Genomic DNA, 26,808 nt, shown 5'->3' on the forward strand with positions numbered 1-26,808 from the left:
ACCGATGACCAGGTCGCTGCCCGACAGATCTCCTGGATGGGCACACGGGCTAGGAAAGCCAGCGACGACGCCTGCGCCCTGGTAGAATGCGCAGTCACACGGCCCGTAGGGACATGGGCCAAGTCATAACAAGTCCTGATACAGGACGTAACCCAAGAGGATATCCTCTGGGAGGAGATAGGAAGACCTTTCATACGATCTGCTACCGCCACGAAAAGTTGGGGGGATTTTCGGAAGGGCTTAGTCCTCTCTATGTAGAACGCGAGAGCCCTACGGACATCCAGCGAGTGGAGCTGCTGCTCCCTGCCTGAGGAGTGAGGTTTTGGGAAAAAAACCGGAAGGAAAATCTCTTGGTTGATATGAAAGGCTGAGACCACCTTGGGCAGAAAAGCAGGGTGTGGCCTCAGCTGCACCTTATCCTTGTGGAAGACCGTATATGGGGGGTCTACACCAGAGCTCGGAGCTCCGACACCCGTCTAGCTGAGGTGATAGCCACTAGAAAGGCAGTTTTCCAAGAGAGGTAGAGCAGGGAGCAAGTAGCTAACGGCTCAAAGGGGGGCCCCATGAGCCGGGACAACACCAGGTTAAGATCCCAGGTTGGAGCAGGGGGACGGACGTTAGGGAATAAACGTTCCAGCCCTTTAAGGAATCTCGACACCGTCGGGTGAGAAAAAACGGAGCGACCGTCCGCACCCGGGTGAAAGGTGGAGATAGCTGCTAGGTGGACTCGCAACGACGATAAGGCCAGACCTTGCCCTTTGAGGGACAAAACGTAGTCTAAGATTTCGGATACCGAAACTTCCATAGGGCGGAGATTTCTCTCTACGCACCAACAGGAGAAGCGCTTCCATTTCGCAGAATATGTGGCTCTTGTGGACGGTTTTCTACTGCTCAAGAGCACCTCTCTCACAGGCGTAGAGCAGCGCAGCTCGGAACCAGTCAGCCACGCAGGAGCCACGCCGCTAGGTGCAGCGACTGCAGGTCTGGGTGACAGAGGGTCCCGTGGTCCTGGGTAATCAGGTCCGGATGAAGGGGCAGGGGAACTGGGTCGGCTATGGCCAAGTCCAGCAGCATGGTGTACCAGTGCTGCCTGGGCCACGCCGGGGCCACCATGATCACGAGAGCCCTGTCCCTGCGCACCTTCAGGAGGACCTTGTGGACCAGAGGGAACGAGGGAAATGCATAGTACAGGTGGGTCGACCACTGGATGAGGAAGGCATCCGCTATCGACCCCGGCTCCCTGCCCTGAAAGGAGCAGAACGCTTGGCACTTCCTGTTCCCCTTGGACGCGAAGAGGTCCACCCGGGGATAACCCCACCTCCGGAAAATGGAGAGAGCGACGTCCGGGCGAAGGGACCACTCGTGTGACAGGAAGGATCTGCTCAATCGATCCGCCAGCGTGTTCCGTACTCCGGGAAGGAAGGAAGCCCTGAGGTGAATGGAGTGGGCTACGCAAAAGTCCCAGAGTCGTATCGCCTCGAGGCACAGGGAGGAGGACCTGGTGCCGCCCTGCTTGTTGATATAATACATGGTCGTCGTGTTGTCCGTGAACACGGCTACACAACGACCCTGAAGCTGATGACAAAACGTTTGGCAAGCAAGGCGGACCGCTCTCACCTCCCTCATGTTGATGTGTAGCCCCACCTCCTCCTGGGACCATAGGCCCTGCGTCCGCAGGGTCCCTAGGTGGGCCCCCCAGCCTAGATCTGAGGCATCCGTTGTCAGGGATACCGAGGGCTGAGACGGGTGAAAGGGAAGACCCGCACACAATACGGACTGGTCCAACCACCAGCCGAGGGAATCTAAGACCTTCTGGGGGATTGTGATTAACATGTCTAACGGTTGCCTTGGCCTGTAATGACTGATAAGCCACAGCTGGAGAGGCCTCATGCGGAGCCGAGCGTAGTCGGTCACAAAAGTGCACGCCGCCATGTGGCCTAACAGGGTTAGACATGTCCTCACTGACGTCAACGGGGCTGACCGCAAGCGTTGAACGATCGCCGCCATGGTCTGGAACCGCTGCCGAGGCAGCGAGGCCCTGCCCACAGTGGCGTCCAGGACGGCCCCGATAAATTCCACCTTCTGAGTGGGCCTCAGGGTGGACTTGTCTGTGTTTATCAAGAGGCCCAGACTCGCAAACATGCCGGTGATCACGCGGACATGGCTGTTCACCTGCTGTTCCGACGTGCCCCGAATCAACCAATCGTCCAGATAAGGGAACACGTGGACACGGTTGCGCCGAAGATGCGCCACGACAACTGCCATGCATTTTGTAAACACCCTCGGGGCCGTGGACAGGCCAAACGGGAGGACCGCAAATTGATAATGACGAGCCCCCACAACGAAGCGGAGGAAGCGTCTGTGGCGTGGCCAAATGGCAACGTGGAAATACGCGTCCTGCATGTCGAGGGCGGCGTACCAGTCTCCCGGATCCAGGGATGGAATAATGGTCCCCAGGGATACCATGCGGAACTTCAACTTCACGAGGTATTTGTTGAGCTCTCGCAGGTCGAGGATAGGCCTGAGGCCCCCCTTGGCCTTGGGGATCAGAAAATAGCGGGAATAAAACCCCTTGCCTTTCTCGTTTTCGGGAACCGCCTCTATAGCTCCTTTGCTGAGGAGCGTCTGCACCTCCTGCCGAAGGAATTGCTCGTGAGAGGGGTCCCTGAAGAGGGACGAGGAAGGAGGGCGGGAAGGAGGAAACGAAACAAACTGCAGGCGGTACCCCGTCTGCACCACGCTTAAGACCCAGCGGTCCGATGTTATTTGGGACCACGCCGGGAGGAAAAACGAAAGGCGGTTGGAAAACGGGGGGGAAGGATCCATAGGGGAAACTGTTACTGCGCCCTCGAGCGCACCTTCAAAATGAAGGCTTAGGACCAGGCGGGGGTTTTGAGGAGCCTTGGTTCTGCCCCCCTTGGTTCCCCGACTGCCTGCGCCTCCCGTTCCTGCCGCGGCGCCTGTAAAGGTCCTGCCGCTGGCGGAACTGGGAAAACGGCCTGCGTTGTTGTTGTTGTTGTTGTTGCGGCCGGAAGGATCTACGCTGCGTCACGGGAGTGTGCATCCCGAGGGACCGCATAACGACTCGGTTGTCTTTCAGACTCTTGAGTCTGGGGTCTGTTTTGTCAGAAAATAGGCCCTGGCCTTCGAAAGGAAGGTCTTGTATAGTATGCTGGAGTTCCGGCGGAAGGCCGGAAACCTGCAGCCAGGAGATGCGACGCATCGTAACTCCTGACGCAAGGGTACGGGCAGCCGAGTCCGCAGCGTCCAAGGAGGCTTGCAAGGCCGTGCGTGCGACCTTCTTGCCCTCGTCCAAGATGGCCGTGAACTCTTGGCGAGCATCCTGTGGCAGCAGCTCCTTAAATTTGTCCACTGCCACCCAGGAATCAAGGCATATCTGCTCAGCAGGGCCTGCTGGTTGGAGACCCTGAGCTGCAGCGCCCCAGCCGAATACACCTTACGGCCAAGGAGGTCCATCCGCCTGGCCTCTCTGGACTTGGGGGCCGGAGCCTCCTGGCCGTGACGCTCCCTATCGTTCACCGATTGCACTACCAGTGAACCGGGAGTGGGGTGAACATGTAGATATTCATAGCCCCTAGAAGGGGCCATGTACTTTCTCTCGACTCCTTTCGCTGTCGGAGGGATGGAGGCCGGGGACTGCCAGATAGTATTGGCATTGGCCTGGATGGTCCGTATAAAGGGCAGGGCGACCCTGGTGGGAGCATCAGAAGAGAGGATGGTAACAATTGGGTCCTCTATCTCCGAGACCTCCTCTGCCTGCAGATTCAGGTTTTGAGCCAATCGCCTGAGGAGGTCCTGGTGCGCCCTAAGATCCAGCGGGGGGGGACTGTTGGAGGAGGTACCCGCCACCGCCTCATCCGCGGAGGAGGATGATGAGACCCCAGGCACAATAGTGTCCAACTGAGGGTCTTCCTCAGCCCTCGCCTCTGTCTCCGGAGCCACCGCGGAGTCCTGCTGTTTGGACCCTTCGTCCCCTTCCGGGGAGGGAGGGGGGCGAGACAAGGAGGCTTCAGGGGCCCTACGCTCCGCAGTCGCCGGCCTAGCAGGGAGCTGCTGGGGGCCCTGGGCCTGATGGTACGCCCAGGGTGTCCAGAATCCCCACTGTTGAGGGCCTTGGTCCTGCAGCGGCGGATCAGCAAACAGCGCCGCCTGCCGGTCGGTGCCCAGCGCATAGCCGCTGTCCGCCTGGGAGGATACGGACGGCTGCCTCGAGGGCCACGGTGGGGCCGACCCTGGATAGTACGGGTCTGCGTGGGCCGGCACGGAGGATCGTCTCGGTGCCGGGGACCGGTGCCGGGAGTCATATCGGTGCCGGGAGCGGGACCGGGACCGGGATCTGTCACGGTGCCGGGCGCCGCTTCGGTGCCGGGCGCCGCTTCGGTGCCGGGACCTACTACCAGCTCGGTGCCGGGAGATCGACCGGGACCGGGACCTGCCACCAGCTCGGTGCCGGGAGGTCGACCGGGACCTGCCACCAGCTCGGTGCCGGGAGGTCGAGCGAGATCGGGACCTGGACCGGGATCTGCCACCAGCTCGGTGCCGGGAGGTCGACCGGTGCGGCGAGTAGCGTCGGGACCTGCTCCTGGAGTCGCGGTGCCGGTGTCGGCTGGAGCCTGACCGCGACCGTCTCGATGCCGACCGGTGCCGCGAGTGCGACCGGTACCGCTGAGGGGAGCGGTGCCGGGACTGCGAGCGGCGTCGGGATCTGGAGCGCCCAAGACGTCGGGACCTGGATCGGGAACGACTGTCTGTGGGCGGTGCCGACATCATGGGCTTGCCTCTGGACGCGACCCGCACCGGAGGTACCGGGGGTGGCAGCCGAGTAGGCTCCGTCAGGGCAATAAGGTCCCGAGCCGAGGCGAAGGTCTCCGGTGTGGATGGGACCACTATCTCAACCCCAGATCTCATGGGGGAGCTCGGCGGCACCGGACTCAACGGACCCGCCGGGCCCGGAGTCAACGGTGCTAACGGTGCCGGCGGCGCCGCGGCCGATGTCGAGGCCGGGCGCTCTAGCCGGGTCTGCCTGGCCGGAGTATTAGACTTCGACGGCCTTGGCTCTGGCTCCAGTGCCGGAGAGGGTCGGTGCCGAGGAGTCTTCTCGGTGCCGGAGCGATCCGGTGCCGGTGCCGATACCATGGCCTGCGAAGCCGTCGGGTCAAGTGCCGCCTCCATCAGGAGAGTTCGGAGCCTTTGATCCCTCTCCTTCTTTGTCCTCGGCTTAAAGGCCTTACAGATGCGGCACTTGTCAGATCTGTGCGATTCCCCGAGGCACTTCAGGCACGCTTCGTGGGGATCGCTGGTAGGCATGGGCTTCTTGCAGGCCGCACACTGCTTGAAGCCCGGCGAACCAGGCATGAGCCCGGTGCCGGGTGCCGGGAAGGGCTAAGCCCCCGGCGAAGAAGTACTTTACAACTAATTAACTTAACTATCAACTTAACAGACTATTTAACAACTGTAATAGAACTAGAGAATAACAATAGATAACGATAGATAACTAGGAGAGCTAGGGACGTGGAGGACAGCTATGCCGCGCTCCACAGTTCCAACGACCGACACGGCGGTAAGAAGGAACTGAGGAGCGGGCGGGCCGGCAGGGATATATATTGGGCGCCATGGCGGCGCCACTCCAGGGGGCGACCTGCCGGCCCACTGGAGTTGCTAGGGTAAAAAGTTTCCGACGAACGTGCACGCGCGGCGCGCACACCTAACTGGAATGGATGTGAGCAATCACTCGAAGAAGAACTGGCTGGATAACCGTACTCAGAGAGTAGTTGTTAATGGCTCCCAATCCTGCTGGAAAGGTATAACAAGTGGGGTTCCACAGGGGTCTGTTTTGGGACCGGTTCTGTTCAATATCTTCATCAACGATTTAGATGTTGGCATAGAAAGTACGCTTATTAAGTTTGCGGACGATACCAAACTGGGAGGGATTGCAACTGCTCTGGAGGACAGGGTCAAAATTCAAAACGATCTGGACAAATTGGAGAAATGGTCTGAGGTAAACAGGATGAAGTTCAATAAAGATAAATGCAAAGTGCTCCACTTAGGAAGGAACAATCAGTTTCACACATACAGAATGGGAAGAGACTGTCTAGGAAGGAGTATGGCAGAAAGAGATCTAGGGGTCATAGTGGACCACAAGCTTAATATGAGTGAACAGTGTGATACTGTTGCAAAAAAAGCAAACATGATTCTGGGATGCATTAACAGGTGTGTTGTAAACAAGACACGAGAAGTCATTCTTCCGCTTTACTCTGCGCTGGTTAGGCCTCAACTGGAGTATTGTGTCCAGTTCTGGGCACCGCATTTCAAGAAAGATGTGGAGAAACTGGAGAGGGTCCAGAGAAGAGCAACAAGAATGATTAAAGGTCTTGAGAACATGACCTATGAAGGAAGGCTGAAGGAATTGGGTTTGTTTAGTTTGGAAAAGAGAAGACTGAGAGGGGACATGATAGCAGTTTTCAGGTATCTAAAAGGGTGTCATCAGGAGGAGGGAGAAAACTTGTTCACCTTAGCCTCCAATGATAGAACAAGAAGCAATGGGCTTAAACTGCAGCAAGGGAGATTTAGGTTGGACATTAGGAGAAAGTTCCTAACTGTCAGGATAGTTAAACACTGGAATAGATTGCCTAGGGAAGTTGTGGAATCTCCATCTCTGGAGATATTTAAGAGTAGGTTAGATAAATGTCTATTAGGGATGGTCTAGACAATATTTGATCCTGCCATGAGGGTAGGGGACTGGACTCGATGACCTCTCGAGGTCCCTTCCAGTCCTGGAGTCTATGAGTCTATGAATAAGATAATTGGGGAACATTAAGCAATATTAGCACCAAATCCCTAGCAAGCTCTACTGAGCATAACACAGATTGAAAATAGTGTTTATAATTCTTCATAACTTGGCCAATCCTGAAAAGATTTTCATGGTAACTGCAAAAGGTACCTCCCAGGCCTATCTATTCTCCCTTACTCTCCCACTCCCCCGAAACTAATTACAGAATCCTGCTACAAACCAGGGAGGCATTGGGCGAGGGGAAGGTTTAATTTAGTATCTTGAAAGAACAGTTGAAAAAGTTTCTACAGTAGGAACTATTAGCATAGGAGTTGCTACTATTCCCTCTATATCTCTTTAAAGAGTATTCCTAATTCTCTTGTTTACCCAAAAAATGTATCTATGATTCAAAATGTATTTAGTAACTATTTTTTTCTAGAATTTGACAGCTGCATGGTCATTTAAATGGAAAGGTATTTCTCTCTCATGAGGACTAAGGTCCAACACCCAATATTTTAATTACCAAATTCTTAGGAATATCCTATACTTATAAGGGATTACTTTAAGGAGCAGGAAAGCCTTTCCCAATCCGTTCTAATGAAAACATCAAGAAGATAAATGTGTTTTTTGTTCAGTTTGTAGAGGCTGGTAGGGGGCAGTGTCCTGTAAGAGAAGCTGAGTCCTGATTAAGAGGCCTATAAAGGCAGCCAAACAGCCAGCCAGTGGCACAGGCCCACCAAGCAGAACTGTAAACAGGAGAGTTTGAGTGGGAATTCATAAACGGAATTTGGGGTAGGAGGGGCAGTGTGGTGTTCTGGTTTTGTTTTGGTGTTCGTTTGGGTCTTGTTTTTGTTTTCCACTTGACAGGAATTTAGATGGAAAGGCTATGACTGGTTCAGTAATTCCTCGCTTAATGTCGTAGTTATGTTCCTGAAAAATGCTACTTTAAGCTAAACTATGCTAAGGGAATCCAATTTCCCCATAAGAATTAATGTAAATGGGAGGGTTAGATTCCAGGGAAATGTTTTTCGCCAAATAAAAGACAGACACACACTCACATACACACATGTGAGCACAAGAATACCAAGATATATATATTATAATATCTTGCACTTCAGGGCAGGGGAAAGCAAGTCAAAGTTCCATGAAAGTGCCCTTACGCATGCGAAAGTTTCGCAGCCACTGGGAATCATCCCAGACCTGCAACAATATGCGGTTCCACCAGTCTGTGCTTGTTTCCCAGGCCCAGAATCAGCCCATTACAACCATGATGTCCAAATTGCCAGGGCCTGTGCTTTGGGATAAGTCTGTGTCCATGTTCTCATCAACTCTTGTCACCGCACTGCCATCACCTCCTTACCTGCTTGTGAAATTTCTGGGGCTGCATATACTGAAGAATAATGTGCATGGCGTTTACAGTGCTCACAACTGCCACCATGACCTGAGTGGCCTCCATGCTTACTGTGGTATGATGTTTGCAGGAGAGCAGAGTGGCAGTGGAAGCAATCGTTCAGTGACGACAGTTTGCAGTCTTACTGCACCGTCTGCTGTCATCAGCACCCAGGACACAACAGCAATGGCTGAGCTGAGCGGGTTGCATGCTTGCTGTGGTATGCCGTCTTCGCAGAGAAAAGGTGCAAAACAATTTTCTGCCATTGCTCTCACAGAGGGAGCAGCGACTGATGACATCGCTTACCGAGTTGGCTTACAGGGAGTTAAAAAATCAACTAAGGGGGCGGGTTTGTATCAAGGAGAAACACACACAACTGTCACATCAAAGCCTGGCCAGTCATGAAACTGGTTTTCAAAGCCTCTGATGCGCAGCGCACCTTGCTGTGCTCTTCTCATCACAAACAGCCTAGTCAGCAAACCACGCCAGCGAGCTTTTAAATGTCCAAAGGCACATTCTACCACCATTCTGTACTTGCAAAATGGAGGAACTAGAACTACTGGTGCAGGAAGTGAAATCAGATATTATAGGGATAACAAACATGGCGGAATAGTAGTCATGACTGGAGTATAGGTATTGAAGGGTAAGTTCTGTTCAAGAAAGACAGAAATAAAGGCAAAGGTGGTGGAGTAGCACTGTATATTAATGATGAAGTAGACTGTAAAGAAATGGAGTGGGTGAGGTTCTATGGCCTGCAATGTGCAGGACATCAGCCTGGATGATCATGATGATCCCTTCTGGCATTAAAGTCAGAGTCTATTAGTTCAAACCTTATCAAGCCAGGTTGCTTTTAGGGTTCCTGCATCAGGACTGCTGAACCAAACATTCTATTTGGCAAAGGCTTGGTTTCTGAGAATGATGGGAAAATTCTACCTTTGAACGAATGGCACCCCTTCTTGAAGAGAATCACACTTTCCTCTGCAATACTATTTATATCATCATCAAGATGTTCCTTCTGAACATGGCAGCAGCCATTACAATCTGCAAAGCCCTGTGAGATGCTTCCTTCAAGATGGCCCCATTCCCCCCCATTATGCAAGTTCTTCTCTATTCAGAAGTGGACTAGCTGAGATCCTGAAACCCCTGAAAGATAAAATTCCAAAATGGCCCTTCTAAAAGCCAAGATGTCTTCTGAGCAGTAGTCTTTTTGGAAGCAGGGTTCAGGTGGAAGCCAAAAGGATTCAGAAGATATGTGCCAATCCAAAAATCAATCCTTTCAGAGCCTGCGATGGGGTCCACAGGTGACACTTCCCCCTAGTTGCTCTGGAGATTAGCTATTTTAAGGTGCTGGGCTCTCCTCTCACAGTCTCTTCACCAGTCTCACCCCCGAGGCCCCTCTCACCCCAGGAGCTGCAGCTTGCTCTTCATCCAGGTCACTATGATCCTCCCTCCCAGGGTACCAATGTTTTTCAAAGACTCTCTCCCCACTAGCAGTCTCAGGCAGTTCTCAGTCCATGGTGCCACTCCCTCAGTGGCTGGCAGAGGTACCTGAGGCCACCCTCTTCTCAGGGACCATCTAAGTCAGCAGCCAATGTCTGTTCCCTTCTAGACTTCACTGCCTTTCCCTGAGCCCTTTCCTTACTATCTGGCACTCCCCATACAAATCTCAACTCCCAACTGCCTCCTACCAGGGAGTAACTGTAGGGTACCCGTCTCTGCAGCCTCTCAACACTCCTCCCTTCTCCCAGGGAGCAACTGCAGACTTTCCCAGCAGTCCCACTCTGCTTCCAATTTCTTGGCTTCATCAATCCAGCCCAGCTCCTCGCTCCTCAGATGGGCTCCCCTCACTCAGTCATGGGATTACTTAGCCACCTGATTTTTCCCTCAGCACTGGTCTAGCATACTAATTAGCCACCTTCTCAATCTGCATTAACGTTTTCAGGGCAAGTGTGGGGTAAACACCCCATCACAGAGCCCTAATTGCAACTAGTTCTGCTTTCAGTGCCTCTTGTAGCTATTGGGAACAGCCAAGTAACTGCCAAAGAGAAGTACCAGACTAATGATACAGGTCCTCAAGTACTCCCTGCCTCATTTTAAGCAGATTCCAAAAAGCTCTCATCACTTCACTGGGCACACAAATACCCTTGACTACTTCAGATTTGCCACAATGTCCTGGCAAAATTCATTCCTTTCATCTCCCAGTCCAAAAAGCAAAGCATTCCAGAAAATGATGGATCATCTGACAGCAATCAACACAATTATTAAAGTCCCATCTACAAAGACAAGGATCAAGAATACATTTGCTAGTTTCATGGTATCCAAAGGGACTGGTAACTTCCATGGTATCTTAAAACAAATAAATTACAGGTGGAACTTTTTACAAAAAAAACTGTTTAGACTGACAAATATCCCATATATTTGTGATTCCATTAAAATGCCACAGCCATATTTTTTCTTCTACAGAGATTATGACAAAGTCTAAACTTTTGATGTCAGTTATATTTTCCCTGGTGAAATATGAACCTTAATTACAGTATAATCAAAATAAGCTTCAGTTTATTTCAAAATGACATTTGATATCTCTGCAGTATTATACATAAATATTTACACGATACATATATCAGATGACTACACCTACCTTAAATAGGATTCCAGAACTCTATCTAGTCTTTTGTAGAAGGGTCGTGACGTAAAGTATCCACTCCAATAATGATTATCTCTGTCTGCATATGTGAAGAAATCTCCACTCAGAACAGGAAAAACTGAATTGCTGTTCTTTTCCTCCAAATTACCTGCTTTGCGCAGAGCCTCAAAATAATCTGATAAAGTCCCAAACTGGGCCTGAAACAAAATAAGAATGGTTCATGTGACTGACAGATTTCTATTTTCTTAGTTTAGAAATTTAGGGTTGAAGTGTAGGAACATGGTGACTTTAAATAGGTACTTCAGTATGCCTTCTGCAAGTAAAGTCATCACAGAAATATTGTTTTTTAAATAAAGCAGCTTAAAAATTTCCCTTGACACCTTTGATTCAGGGTTGACATACATATCCCATCAGTAATTATTTCCAACTCACAAAATGAAAGCTAACTTTTGTGTTTCCAAGTATAAAAATATTCTCTGTAAAAAGCAGCAACAGTTTAATCGAGAGTCAGATGAAGAAAATACGTTTTTCATTTCTCTCTTATAGGCACATATCAAGGACTTGAGCAAATCTAGGCTCCCGCTGTAAGAAAACTATCCTACATTTCTCTTGTTTCTCTAAAAGCTACCTATTGGAGTTTAGTAATCCAGCATCCAGCAATCCAGTTTATGTAGATGCCTGAAGAGATTACCTCTCATATAATGAAACAAAAAGCACCCTTTTTCCCTTGATTCATTATCTTCAGTTTATTAGCTCTACTGTGTCACAGCACAAAGCTTGTTATGCTTTCAAAGCTATTTACAGATCATGAATAAAACCAACTAACATCTGCTTTCAAAGGCCTTCTGCATTTCTCTTCAAAAGTATGCTTACACAAAACAGTTACATTTTTATTCAAACTTAGTGTTGAAAACAGGAAACTGAAAATAAGTCTAAAATCTTTACGTTTAGTTTTAAGTGTAGTTGTTTTAAAGAGACGACAGTTGAGCTAACTGGTGTTCGAATCACACAAAAAAATGATAATAAATGGAGAGGGAACAGCACGGAGACATAAGACAAGCAACCTCCCTATGATCAACTGAGAATGTATATACTTGAAATACAGTAATTAAAAAGGCAGTACTACAGAAATAAGGAGCTTTATAAATCAATCCTTTCATAATGTTTATATTAAATATGGAAACAAGACTTTTTCACAACCTTAAGCTAACTGGCAATTAAGATGTACTATTGTGAAAATAATGGTGTCCAGTTTGGGCGTTTTGAAAAAGATATTTGCAAATGAGTGATTTTGAATTATCTTCTTACACTAACGTCCTTTGTTTTCTAAGCTTGCTTGATTTATAATATGTACTTCAGTAAATTCACGCTGGGAAAAGAAAATCTCTTAGAAGTACAGTATTTCCATGTGGATGTTTTTGGTGACTCAGGCCTTTTACTTTTAATTTCTTTGTTATTCAACTCAGCTAATCAACACCTAAAAATCTTTCATTGTGTGAATTATACATCCATCCTTTCATTTATAATTTACTTTTTTTTTTAGCTTTAGGAATGACAATATAGTTATATAATAAGGCTAAATCAAGATTCATTGTCAACTCCCAGAACCCAGTACATGCCTGATCCTGCACCACTGAAAGCAATAGGAGTTTTACCATTGACACAAACGGACACAAGATCAAGCACATTGCATGTAAGTGAACAAATAGCCCTACTATAAGGGAGGATCAGCCACTTTGAATACTTTCTTGTGCATTGATAGAGCTTCTACCACACTACAGGATTTACAGATCTTATAGCTCAGTATGATTTTGCTATGATGCCCACTAAGAAAGAGATGGTAAGGATTACTAATTAACGTTTATTTTAGTATGTGTACTTGCCTGAGAATTATACTAGTACAATTTATCTTTCTGCAGGTATATCACTTGTTCACAAAATGTATTACGTTTAAGTTTTAGCCTGCTCAGCTATTAGTATCAAAGAGATAAAAACTCAGTTTAAAAAAAAAAATCAATACTTAAAGAAAAGCAGGATCACCAAATATTTTCGAATCATTAAATACCAATACTCACTTTCAAAGTGCCATACACCGCTTTTATCTGAGAAACCATAAAGAACTTAAATTAACAGACAAAGAATAGCTGAAAATTACTATATAGCAAAGTCTTTCATATAGAAGGTAGTTTAGCATCTCTCAAACAAGGAAATTGTTGCTGAACTGCATGTGAATGAGTGAGACACAAAAAGTGCACATTCCAAGAAGTCAGGAAGCAAGAATTTACTCACCTTGTGCAGTAACGATGATTCTTCAAGATATGTCCCCCATGGGTGCTCCACTGTAAGCATGCTTGTGTCCCTGCACTGCTGATCAAAGAACTTTGGTAGCAGAGTCTGTTAGTCCCGCACATGCGCTGTCCCTCCTTGTGCACCGCAAAGGGAGCTGGGTGGCTTGTGAAACACCCATAGGGACACACATCTTGAAGAATCATCATTACTGCACAAGGTCAATAACTTCTTCTTTGAATAGTGTCCCAATGGGTGCTCCACTGTAGGTGACTCCCAAGCAGTAATCCCACTGAAGGGCTGGAGGTTCAGAGCTGGGTCAGTTCCAGATGACAATTCTCTGGAGCTAAAGATTGAATCAGAGGCAGAGTCCCCATTGATCACATAATGTTCTGCAAAGGTATGGACTGACACCCAAGTCATCGTTCTACAGATTTCTGAGATAAGGACATTCTTGGGGAAGATGACAGATACAGAGATTGAACATGTGGAGTGTGCGCGAATACCAGCTGGAGATGTTATGTTGCAAACCTGACAACATTGCTTAATGCTGTTTGAGACCCATTTGGAGAGCCTCTGGGCTGATATTGCTGAGCCCTTGGATCTTTTTGAAATAGAAAGGAAAAAGCTTGGGAGACTTCCTAAGAGCCTTCGTCCTATCCAAATAAAAGGCCAGAGCTCTCCTAATGCCTAACACATGTAGTATAGCCTCCTTGGAATCACAGTGAAGCTCAGGGTAAAAATAAAAAGGTGGATCAGTTGGTTCGCATGAAAACGGGAAGTCAGCTAGGGTTTGAACTTCGAGTGTGGTCTGAGTGTAATCTTGTCCCAAAAGAATACTGTGTAGGGGGATATGCCATGAGAACCACTATTTGCCCTATTCTCCTAGCTGAGGTGAATTTTCATTCACACTTACATAAGTGAACAGGTCACCATGGGTTCGAAGGGAGGTCTAATCAGTCTTTTCAACACTAGATTTAGATCCCATGTAGGGGTGGTATGTTGGGGTTGTGGAAAAAGGTTTACTATATCCCAAGGGAAACATTTTGTGATTAGGTTTGATAGCATTGAGTATCCACCTACTTGTACGTGAAAGGCTGCTATAGCCAGTAGGTGGACCCTCAGTGAATTGAAAGATTGTCTCAATTTTTTAAGAGCCCATACATAGTCTAGGATCTTGGGAAGAGTAGTGGATGTCAGAGAAATTTGTTGAGAACTACATCAAGTCTAAAACATGGAACACTTTTACAGTGTGTCGTGTAGTAATTCCTCTTGTACCTCCTCCGAGCAGGAGCTTTCTATGCATTGGAACCATGAAGGAGACAAGCTTTGAAGTGGAGAATCCCCAGGTTGGGATCAGTGAGTCCTTCGTTCTTAAAGAGGAAGTATGGAGTGGATTGGAAAGAGATCATCAAGCACATCATGAGCTGTGACAGATAAGGATTACCAAGTCTGTCTTGGCCAGGTGGGAGCAATCAGTATGACATGTGCTACTTCTCTTTTTATTTTCAATATGACTTTTGACAGTAGGGGAAATGGGGAAAACGCATAGAACATGTTCTTGTCCCATGGAAGAACAAGAGAGTCACCCAGAGAGTGCTGTATTATCCTTGCTTTGGAGAAGTAGTGTGGACATTTCCTACATAGGGAAGTGGAGAACAGGTTTGTGGTCGGTGTACTCTATTGCCTGAATAGGTCATGAAGCACTGCTGGGTTTATCTCCCATTCATGGGCATGTGGGAACTTATGACAGATTGTCTGCATCGAGTTTTGTATGCCAGGAAGGTAGACTGTTGACAGTGTCATATTATGGAGATGCATTTGTTCCATAACTTTAATGCTTCTGCACAGAGGGACAGTGACCTGGCTCCTACTCATTGATTTATGTAATACATACAAGCTATGTTGTCTGTTAGGACTCTTGCTGACCAAGGGAACACACGAGAGAAACAGGTGAAGGCATTCCTGACAGCCTTGAGCAAGAGGAGGTAAATGTGGAGGGATGTCTCCACCGATGACCTTTTGCCTTGTGTTGTAAGGTCGTTTACAGGGATGCATTGGCAGTGAGAAATAGTGACAGGGAAGTTTGCAAAAAGGGGATCCATTGGCAAACATTTGCTGGGTTTTTCTACCAGTCCGGGGAGCTTTTGACCTTGGTGGGCAGCAACAGAGATTTGCCTAGTCTCTCTCTGGTCAGTACATCAAGCTGAACCACATCTGGAGACACCGCGTGTGAAGCCTGGCATGAAGTATCCCTGCTGCACCAGCCGCCATATGCCCCAAGAGTTGGAGGCAGTGTCTGGCTGATATTTGGGGGCTCTTTTGTACTGTCTCTATAAGCATGGTCAAGGAGAGGAACTTGTGGTGGGGTAGGAGTGCTTTGGCCTGTAACAAGTCAAAGTCAGCCCCTAAGCATTCCAGGAATTGTACTAGGGCGAGAGTTAATTTCTGGCTGTTGATCTATAAGCCCAGTTCTGTGAACAAATCTATTGTGGTTTTGGTAATCCAGCAAGCCTCGCTGAAGTAGCGGGCTCTAAGGAGAAAATCATCCAGGTACTGGTAGACCATGAACCCCTGAGATGGTATGTGAGTGGCCACTATTGACAGTACCTTGGAGAATACTCTCACAGTTGATGATAGCCCAGTTTCCTATTCCAATGCTGGAATAAACATTGCTAGAGTGACCATCTTGAATTTTTGAGCTGTGACAAAAACTTTCAGCGCTCAGAGGTCTAGCACGGGTCTCCAACCTCCCTTCTCCTAGACCATTAGAAAATAGTGACAGTAAAAAAAAAACAAAAAAAAACAAAAACAAAAAAACTTTGCCTCATAGATGTTGAGGTACTGGATCCATGGCTCCTAACTGGAGTAGGCAATCTCCTGTCACAGTAAAGTCTCGTGAGAAGAGTTCCTGAAGAGAGACGAGGAAGGATGTTGAGGTGGTGGGAGGGATAAAGTAAAAGAATATCTCCAAGACCCATCAGTCTGATGTTATGTGTTCCCAGGTGCTGCAGAACCTGGCAAGGCAGTAGTCAAATGGATGGGATAGAATGGCCAACTCTAGTGATCGAGGGGAGTGGTCTGTCAACACCTCAACCAACATGTCAAAATTGGTGTTTTGAGGTGGAAGGTTGAGACATGGAAGACTGTGGACCTGATGGTTTACATCTGGAAAATCTAGATTTCTTTCTTTGAGGTTCATAAAAGCATTGAGTCAGGTAGTGAGAGGTATGGGATTTATGTTGACACAGCAGACTAAAATCTCTCTTTTGTCTGGGTGTATACATCTCTAATGAATCCCTAACACAGTGGTTCCCAAACTTGTTCCACTGCTTGTGCGGGGAAAGTCCCTGGCGGGCCGGTCCAGTTTGTTTACTTGCCGTGTCCACAGGTTCGGGCGATCACGGCTCCCAGCGGCCACGTTTGCTGCTCCAGGCCAATGGGAGCTGCTGAAAGTGGCGCAGGCCGAGGGATGTACTGGTCGCCTCTGGAGTGCCAGAATTCTGGCAGTGCCATTGGTGGTACGGAGAGAGTCAGGGATCTCTCTCCCGCACCAAACGCTCTGGTGCTGGATGGGGCACTGATGGCAGTGCCAAGAAGTACCGCACGTACTGGCAGTGTCTCCTTACTGGAGTGCTCTCTGCTCCAATCTTTTTCCACTGGGTACTATTGGCTTGGTGCATGTACCCATCAGGTCCTTAGGTGCATCGACAATACCTGCCACTCTAGATCTTCATAAGCCATAGGAACCAGGCTTGGATTGTCTCAGGTTTCAATACAGGAGATCTTTTACGGCTAGCTCGGGGCTCACTCTGGGGACTCAATGCTCTTTTTTGATATCTTATGAGAGGTGTCTGCAACTGGTTTCTTCGACTCACAGTCCTCAGATTTTGAGGGCTGTGGAGAAAACCTGCACTTTTGGGTGACGCCTGGCATGGATCCAGAGAAGGTTGGAGGACTGCCTCCATGAAGATGATCTTCTGTCTTAAAATCCTGTCCTTTCAAGACCTGGCTCTGAGCTGTTGGAAGAGACCACACTTCTGTGTAACGTGGCCTTCCCCAAGGCAGCATATGCAGCAAGAGTGTTTGTCTGGCAAAAGGACGGCCTCTTTGCAAGACCAGCACTTCTTGAAGCCCAATGAGCCAGACATACCCCGTTCGGAAAAGGGTCCCCAATCAAAAAAAGGAGGAGGGTTAACGTTTTTTTGTTTGTTTTTTGAAGAGAAAATAAAGAGAAAAAACTACATCTAAGACTAAGACGACTGACTACTAGAAATGTTAAAGCAAACTAACGATTGCAAATGGACTGCTAAGGGCTTTGTCTCTAGCCGGGGCAGTTGAGAAGGAACTGAGGGGGGTTAGCCCATCATTGCTTGCTAGCCTCGTGGCACGGCACAAAGAGGGACAGCGTCTGTGCAGGCCTAATGGACACTGCTACAAAAGTTCTCCACTCAGCAATGCAGAGATGCAAGCACACTTACAGTGGAGCATCCATAGAGACACAAATCAAAGAAGAACTGGAAGATATTCAAAGCAATAAGAGAGGTAAGAAACTCTCTTAAACTTAAAGGCTATTGTTTAAAGTAAACCACTATGGCCATTGTTTATATTTCTTACCAAGTGCTACATATAGAACAATTTCAAGCCTTGGAAGGAAAAAAATAGTCTGACTTGTCATTAACCTCAAGTATACTCAAACTCATCTATCAGCTAAACTATACACTTTTATTTTAAGGAATTTTCTTCTATTTTTAATTTTATTTTTACAGTTGTGGGATGAGTGGGGTTGGGGTAGTGCTGACAGCGGGTCTGCTGGGGCCCAAGATACCACAGCACAAGATGCAGGGGAGGCAGCGATCATCCTGGTTCCATGAAGCACAAGGTGCTGGCCAGGACTGTAAGAAAGAGAATGAGCCCCTAGCTGTATGGGAGGCCAACCCACCGTTGAACAGTTTCTGCCCAGGGACAGCTCCCACATGCCTGGCTGTGGTGAGTGAGTGAGCAGAGCCGTGACAACAGAGTTGCAGAAGTCTCCCTGCACTGCCACAAGAGCCACTCAACAATATTGTGGTCTCCCCATGGCAGGGAACTCACCCTCTTACTCATGCAAGTCATGACCAGGGGTCTCTGCACTGCATCACCAGGATTGCAGCCTTCTTCTGAAGCTTGAGCCTGTAGGGATTGAATGTCACTGACCCTGAAGTAGTAAATTAGCTCTCTGTAGAACCACTATCATGGACCTGCTCACTCTCTGCCATGACAGGAGAGCTGCAGAGGGCTGTTAAGGCCAGTGACAAGCATCCATGCAGGCATGCCACTGTTAGAGATTATTTTTCCATTTACTGACAGTTATTGATTAAAATCAAATCCTGCCAAGCCTAACTATAAAACTTGATCAGTACTACCTTCCTTATTCACCAAGAGTTTCAGTTAAGCTACAGCAGCATTTAACTAGCTTTCTTCATGATGCACAACAAATTCATGCAAAATCTCAGTACATCAGAAGGTGCTAACAAATGAAATAGGAGTACACAAAAAGTTTAAATTAGGGCTCATTAATGTTAATGCAGGACTACAACTATTTGAAAAAATAAATATGCAGTTTACCTTAACATGTAACTCAGGATGAGAGTTCATAAAATCAAAAAGCTTTTGATAATTCTGGTATTGCTGATCCCATTCTGAGCTCTCACTGTAGCGGAAATCATCCCCTAATGGAGCCAACAGAACTTTAGTACGGAAAAGCTTTGACTTCTTTCTGTACTGATCTAAAATCATCCAAGCCCTTGGAAAAAGAAAATTATAAAATTTAGAATATAGAAAAGTAATCACTGGACAAGACGACAAATGTCTAAAATATTTTCTATACCACACCCTACAACTAGCCTTGCAAAATTCCACTTGTACTCTTACTTGTGATAACTAAAAAGGTAGGTTTTTTCCTCCCTAATAGCAACATATTAACTAGTAGGTAAATAGGTTTAGCACCGGAGCTAGTGAAAGTGTTCATAAATAACCATGACTGCCATTAAAATATTTTCAGTACTGGTTTTTTTCTAATTAAAAAGTTACCTAGGTACATTTAATATAAGAAATACTATCAATTTTGCAGTTACGTTAGTTACATGCCAACGGTAGCCAAAGATTTTAGAGAAACTATAAATCTAAAGGTTTTTAAAACAACTTACCTACTTTTAATGCATATTCTCAAAGAGGTTGCAGCATGTACACATTTAGAATGATCTGCAAACCATTAATGCTTAAAGTTTGGGAAGTGGGGGAGTTAAATGTTATATGTGAAAGTTTCTATGAGTTACAAATATTTTTCCAATATATCCAAAATCTGTAAAAATTTTAATAAGTTGTTTATTTTTTTAGCTATATAAACTGCTTTTACTTAGAATAAGTTTTCTGTTATTGTCATTAATAGGTAGTTTTAAATCATGAATGAACAAACTGTAGTCATTGAGTTAAATGGTCTGCTGAGACTAACATAACCCACCTAGTACCAACATTTTCTTGTCAGCGGTCCATTTTGTAGTTTGTCATTAGCCAGACTGAAAATGTTGAACTGCCTTGCCTGAACCAACACCTCCTGTGAGGTCAGACAGAGGTACTCTGAATCTAGGGTACGTATAGCTCTCCCCTCAGAGAAGCTGGTATCCTATCACCTACAAACTACAGCAACTGGCAGTATAGAAGAGGAGGAATTCCAAAAGAAGTTCATTTGTGGTTCAAATTTTACATGTGCACTCTGAGGCCAGACAACATTTTGTCAATATCTGTGATCACCTGCCCAAAACTACTTGTGTGATGTGGAAAAAAATAGGTTAATAAGCAAGGGATTTTCCCTTAGCACCTCTTCTTTCCTGTCTTCCCTCTCCAATTTCTTTCTCAATCAGTTGCAGACATTGTCAATGGGTTTCTATAGCATAAGGAGGATGGAATACTCATACACTGAAGAATAATCAGGGCAAAACCCACCAAATCTTAGATCTGTTGGACACGAGAAATATCTGTGTTATGGAACCATACCTCACCCCACCTCTGAGGCCCCCGTCTCCATCCCTTCTGGCTCCCTGGCAGCACAGTACCAAATGTGTACTTCCATACATTCAAGTGTTGATTTCTGTTATATTTGCCTAAACTCTGAATTCTATTTTTTCTAATCTTTTGATTTTATAAACACTCAATTTTTTTCAGCTTACATTACTGATAGGTACTATCAGCATAACTATTTTAAACATTTTTTTCTTCTTATGGGAATATTTAGGTTTTTTTTAAATTAATTGGATTAGATGTGGGAGTTATATGCAAAGATACACTGTATGCTCCCACTGCTCACCCTTAGAGGGTATATCTACACTGCAAGGAAAAACCCATGGCGCTGAATCTCAGAACCCAGGTCATTTGACTCAGGCTTACATGGCTAAAAGTAGCAGTGTAGACATATGGGCTTGGGCTCCAGCCTGAAGTGCGAGACCCTCCTCTCTCAAGTTTCTGAGCCCAAAAGGCTACCCTGTTGCTTTAGGCCCACAAGCCTGAGTCAATTGACCCAGGGTCTGAGACTCAGTGCCACTGGTCTTTTGTTGGAGCGTAGACAAACCCAGAGAGATCCTGACGTCATCCTGGTGCCTGACAGTACAGAATTTGGAAAAACATATGATCAAACAGTCTGATAAGCAAATTGTTTGTACCTCTTCTTGGTACTCATAGAACATAACTGACCCAAGAGTTGTAGACTTGTTTATCACGAACTGCAGAATTAATACACTAGCTCAATGTATTAATTTTAATTTCTCTTACGGTTACCACTTTCATAAATTGTACTAGCAACTGTTTTGGGAATTGACACATACAATGCATATGTAATAAAAATTATTTCTCCTATGACAATCGTCTTTTTTAAACACTAAATCAAGCAAGTTGTGATGTTAATAAGCATTGCCTTCAACAAGTACAAAAACACTTTCAAATTACTGAATTCCACAATACTTATAGTACTGTACCTGTGCTGAACATTCCCAGTATGAATGGCCTCAGGAGGAACTCTCCAGGGACAACTTACTCTTCCTCCAGGAAGACGCTTAAAATCAAACTGGCAACAGATTTTAGGATCTGGACCACAAGTATGAGGAACATCATAGCTGTAGAAAGGCATCATGTGGCAAAGGATATCTGTACTGGATCCCAAATCTAAAAGTACGTGAACAGAAAACATCTATAAAATAAAGCCATATTTCATTGTCTAAACTAAGTTAACTGTCTGGGCCTCATCCAGGAGTGCTTTTAATATGTCAGCCTAAAATACAGTGCCATTTTGGAGATCTGGACCCTGATTCTGCATCATTTAAGTCACTGGGAGTTTTGCCATTGACTTAAATTAATGTAGGATCAAGTATCTAATGATTAAGTTATCTTAAAGACAATACCTCAATGAATAATTAATTGTAACTGAATTTTCCTAAATTCTCGTAACAGACAAAGTCCATTCTTCTATATGTTTTTATAATTCAATTTTTCAGTGGTGCTTACCCAAAAGAATTCCCACTAATTAATTTGCATGGAGAAATAATTTATTTAGCTCAAATAAGACAGAAAATTTTCCAACAAGTCAGATTCTCTTAAAATAAGAAGTTAAAATTTTAATGAACATCTCAGGGTTTTCTCTTGAAGAGGTTCTAAGTAAAACAGTATCAGAAAATTACTATAAGAAGATACTAATAAAAAGTAAATTAAGCAAGAATTACTATCATCATGATTTTCTTGAACTGTCAACATTTACAATCCTTTGATTAGATATTAAATACTAGGATTGTGTTTGGTAGTTGGGTATAACGTAAGTCAACTAGAAATTCTGACATCTGCAGAATCTGGATGCAATGCGAGTTTAGTCATAGGAAGCAACAGGTAGAGCAGATTGCTGACTGCAAAGCCTATCTATCTTTGTGTGCCATCTATTTACGTCCTGTGCTTTCAATATACCTGAAAACTTCCGAACACAAGAACTCACCAGACCATTTTGCACCGAGTTTGGAGCTTCCCACTCATTTCTACTTTAAATATATGAATAATTCAGTAGAGAGGACAGGAAGAGGGGTTTGGTCCTGCAGCTAAGGATAAAGGTTGCTGTGACATGAACTGCTATACTGTAGGAAGAGGGACACTGTAGGGAGTGGAGACAATGAGTGAAGAGTGAGGGGAAGCTAAACCAACCAGCAGCCCGGTTGGGGCCTGGTTTTCAGTATAACCCGACAAGAGAAAGAGACACTTATCCACTCAGAACTGACTCCAGTAAATCAAAATATCACATCAGCACGCATATGAGAAGTGAGGTTGTAGGAGTTCTACACTGAAATCCAAAAATAAAACATCAGAAAGGAGTGTTAAATTATTTGAATTAAAATGTACAGCCTCAAGGTCCTTACCTTGCAGACACATATACATGTGCTTAAAGCAACACGAGACTACTGCCAAGCAAATGAACAGGACCATTCACTTCAATGGGCTTCCTTCCACATACCTCTTAAATGCTGCACATTCTGCTTAGAACAGCCTTCCCAAATCTATTTGCCAAAGAACCTCCCTCACCTCACTCAAGCTCTCCTAAACATTCAGTGCTGCCATTTTGCCTATTAAAAGCAACAGAAAAGAAAAATATAAATATCAAAAAATTCAAGATTTTTGAGGGGTGAGGAGAAATAAAAATCATAATTGTCACTCTTCTTTCAACTCTCCCCTTTATTACACTTTACACTTGCCAGACATCAGAATTTAATTTGCAAATTTTTCAGGACAGGGACCATGTCTCCACTTGTTTTGAGACACATCTCTTTTTAAAAATCATCATTCAAAACATTCTAATTGAAGGAGCAAACCACAACGCAGTTGGCTCTCCCATGGCCCTTTACCCATTTATCAAATAAGCAACATCCGCTTGGCTGGGATTAAGATAATGGTATAAAAATCAATGCTGATGATAGTCATCTAAAGTAGGGACACATTACAGATTTAGATTTCTAATTATTATTGGAAGGTGACATAATTATATTACATACTAATGCTATGCTTTTAATACTTCTGCATTATTAGACTGTAAACTGATTGGCACTGAGTCATATTTCTCTGCATACTACTACACTGGGGTCTCAGTCTTGATCAATAAACAAACACTAACACTCTAGATCCTCTGCCAACTTTTGGTAGTCAATTTATGCAAAACTAATACAAGCTTTAAAGTTAGCATGCAAGTAATTTTAACAATATTTAATATTTCATAGGATTTTACCAAGAAATATGCTTAATAGATTATGCACTAGATTGTTAAGAGTTAGCCACTTTTTCTTGATGAACTTGTTCAGTCTTAATTTCAGATTTGTTAAGACCTTACGACCTCTTATCCACTCAAATCTAATTTCCCACTCTCATTCATATCCCTTCAGGACATCTAATATTAGGCAAAGGGTGATCAATTAATATTTTTAAGTCTGCAGGCGATCAGCTTTCTAGGTGAGCTGAAAAATGGGGGTGGGAATTGGCTTTTTACTTCTTTATGGATATGAAAAAAGACCTGAAAGTTTTTTCAAAAAATTGTTTGAGTTTTACCTTCAGGTTTTGGTTACACTTGAAAATTACTGGAGAGTTAAAGAAGTTTCGACAATACAAGAGACTGAAAACTGAGCAGGTGAGAAGAGATTTTGATTTTTGCAGCAGTGGTCTTCTTAGTACTTATTTAATTCCAAAGCCTGACAAAAAGATATGACACCTTCAACTGAGGTCCTGGTATTCACAATACATGTACTCAGATATCCCCAAGAAATCCTTTGCAATTCTAGGGAAGAAAATACGCAACATTCCTGACGTTTTTAAGATAAAACAGCAAAAATAAGACAAAAAAAAGAAAACCAGAAAAGTGTTTTGTTACCTATCAAACAAAAAAGGCCAAAACCATTTTAAAAAAATCATTTACAGGAAGAATTAAAAGTGACTTCTGTTCAGAAAGACTAGAATACTCTGATGCGAACCCAAACCCTAGGACACTAAGGTATCATCGGTGTTTATTTCGACTACCATTTAGAATAGCTATGTCAAGTTAGAAATTGAGCAGCACACATGAAAAAATAAGTTTAACAACAAAAACTACTCCAGGATGAAAACTATGGTTAACAACTTCACTCCTCTGGCACAATGGAACTTTCAACAATAAGAGTAAAACTAGCTCACGCAGTACACAGAACTTTCTCTGGAGCCAAGACAAACCAAAACTGTGGAATAAACTCCCACAGGAACTAACGACCATTACAAATCTCACCAGCCTCTGTTTTAAGTGAAAGGCACATGTTTTTGATGAGGTCTACTCTAAATCCAACAAATAGCAATGTTAATTATTTTTTTTAATTCTGAAACAAAAACATCCCATTACACACACTTCTCTCCCTGGGGAAAGAATGAATGAACTAATACATAACAGATTTTAGTCATGCTGCTTAACGTACTACTGGAAAGCACTCACACTATGTAATGACCATGGTGTAAAAATATATACAAGAACAGAATATACATTTCTAGCCAATATCCATCTGCTGACATTTATATACTATATTGGATACTTAATCTTTAAACCTGATCTATATCCTGCTTGTATTTTTGAGTAGGGGTTGTTTGGCTAGAGCTGTTAATGAGACTAAAGTTTTTTTGTTTCGTTTTGTTTTTGTTATTACAGCAGACCAGAATACTCACTTAACAATTCTTCTGTACTAGATTAAACTTTATCCTTTGCATTCTAATTCTAACACCCCAACTGTCTGAGAAGATTAATTACTCTGAAGAATCCTGCTTAGTAAAATTCTGTTTGAGAAGATTATTCTGAAGTCTTGCTTGATAAAATTAAAAACAAATGGAAGAATCATATCCCCTTCTACACCTTCAAATCTCATCAAAATACCTGAAAAATTTTGTTGAAATTTTTGTTGTAAGAAAAAAGTCTCTCTCTGCATAGTCTCTCTACTCTTCCCTCTTTTCCCTTTTTTTTTTTTCCTTCCCCAGCTGAAAAAAGTAAGAAAGCAAAAGAGAGAGAAGGGGGAGAAAAAAAGTTTCCCGCTTTTTATTTCTTCCTGCCCACTGAAAATATGGGGAAAAACATTTGTTTTGTTTTAAAATGTGAGACAACAACAAAATTCATATTTTAAATTCAAAATTAAATGACGTTTCTCTCTCATTTTTGACAGAAAAGACAAAAATTCTGAAAAAAATCACAATTTTGAACACAATGAAGTGTGTTCCTTTCTTTAAAAATGTTTTTTGCACCAGTAAAATATTAAAATTTTGACCAGCCCTACTTTTAATTACTTAATACATTCTGCACTAAGTAATCTGTTTGCTGTAGAGGTTTTCACAGCTGTTTATTCAATGCCTATTTCCAGTTCTCAGGAGGTCTGAAGCAACAAATGACAGAGTGATACCAAGAAAACAATACATACCCCAGTTCTGTCTCCAAAAAAATTCTAGCATCTTCTGGGTTGCAAAATATTTTTTAACTGAGTAATGGACTCTCTGTATAACCATGTTGGAAAATCCTGAGCGTTTCAGAAGGTAAGTCATTGTTGGCGAATGCCCAAAGGGATCGACGGCCCAACCAGACTTCGGTTTTACTCCTGTTGAGTAGAAGAATATGTCAGAAGTTTGTGTCTTTCTTTCTTATTTCTCATTTCAAAGAACACTACATCCATATTATTCAACCCAGTGTTCAGAAAAGTCAAGTGGTGAAAAGCACTTAGTTTAAGAACACAAGAACGGCCATACTGGGTGAGACCACAGGTCCATCTAGCCCAGTATCTTGTCTTTGAACTGTAGCCAATGCCATGTGCTTCACAGGAAATGAACAGAACAGGTAATCATCAAGTGATCCATGCTCTGTTGCCCATTCCCAGCTCCTGGCAAACAGAGACTGTGGACACTTCAGAGTATGGCTAATAGCCACTGATGAACCTATCCTCCACGAACTTACTTATCTAGTTCTTTTTGAACCCTGTTATAGTCTTGGACTTCACACATCCTCTGACAAACAGTTTAAGTAGATAAATGAAAGAAAGAAAGAAAATAAAGTCTGTTTAAAACACTTTATCATTACAAATTATAAATAGAAACGAAGCATATACATATACAATTACAAGTAGGTCAAACTCTTGTCCTTCATAAAAACCTGTAAATAGAATCTATAGTATTTCTCCTATTGCTGTCTCTTGCTTTTTTGTTGTGTCACAATATTTCATATTTTACTTAAAACCCCATTAATCAATTAGAATTATATAAAAATCTCAGCTTTCATTGAAAAAAGTAGTAGTAAGCATCTGGCCTGTACTTCTAGAAAGAAAAGGTGGAAAATGTGAATGCTGTAAGCTCAAAAACAAGATGGCAAATAATAAGGACCCAGGCTTATTATTTTGAAAATCTGATGATATTTTGGACCTGATTCATGAATTTTGAAAAGTTGGTAGTGACAATACTGGTGCTTCCCAATTCCTTCATTTCACAGGTGCTATATTAAAGCAAATGTTATTCCTCATTTATTATGCTTAAGTAATATAAGTTTCTTCCACAGATCAAGACAGAAAAAATAATAGAATGGAAAATAGTTTAACTGCTCTTACCCTGGAAACCTATATTTGCAAATGATCACCACAAACACAGGTGCCAATC

At 44.4% G+C, this 26,808-nt stretch overlaps 1 protein-coding gene across 3 annotated transcripts in view; it reads right to left on the minus strand.

Moving 5' to 3' along the window:
- Positions 1-26,808, minus strand: part of MAN2A1 (mannosidase alpha class 2A member 1) — a 200,393-nt gene that overhangs the window by 109,652 nt on the left and 63,933 nt on the right. For all 3 annotated transcript variants that reach the window (XM_030565963.1, XM_030565965.1, XM_030565964.1), the window contains exons 6-9: positions 25,590-25,763; positions 21,120-21,306; positions 18,718-18,895; positions 10,819-11,021 (exon numbers count right to left, since the gene is read on the minus strand). In XM_030565963.1, coding sequence (XP_030421823.1) covers positions 10,819-11,021; positions 18,718-18,895; positions 21,120-21,306; positions 25,590-25,763 — 742 coding nt within the window. The remainder of the gene's footprint in view (positions 1-10,818; positions 11,022-18,717; positions 18,896-21,119; positions 21,307-25,589; positions 25,764-26,808) is intronic.

This window comes from Gopherus evgoodei, chromosome 6 (genome assembly GCF_007399415.2).
Source record: "Gopherus evgoodei ecotype Sinaloan lineage chromosome 6, rGopEvg1_v1.p, whole genome shotgun sequence".
NCBI classification, from domain to species: domain Eukaryota; kingdom Metazoa; phylum Chordata; order Testudines; family Testudinidae; genus Gopherus; species Gopherus evgoodei.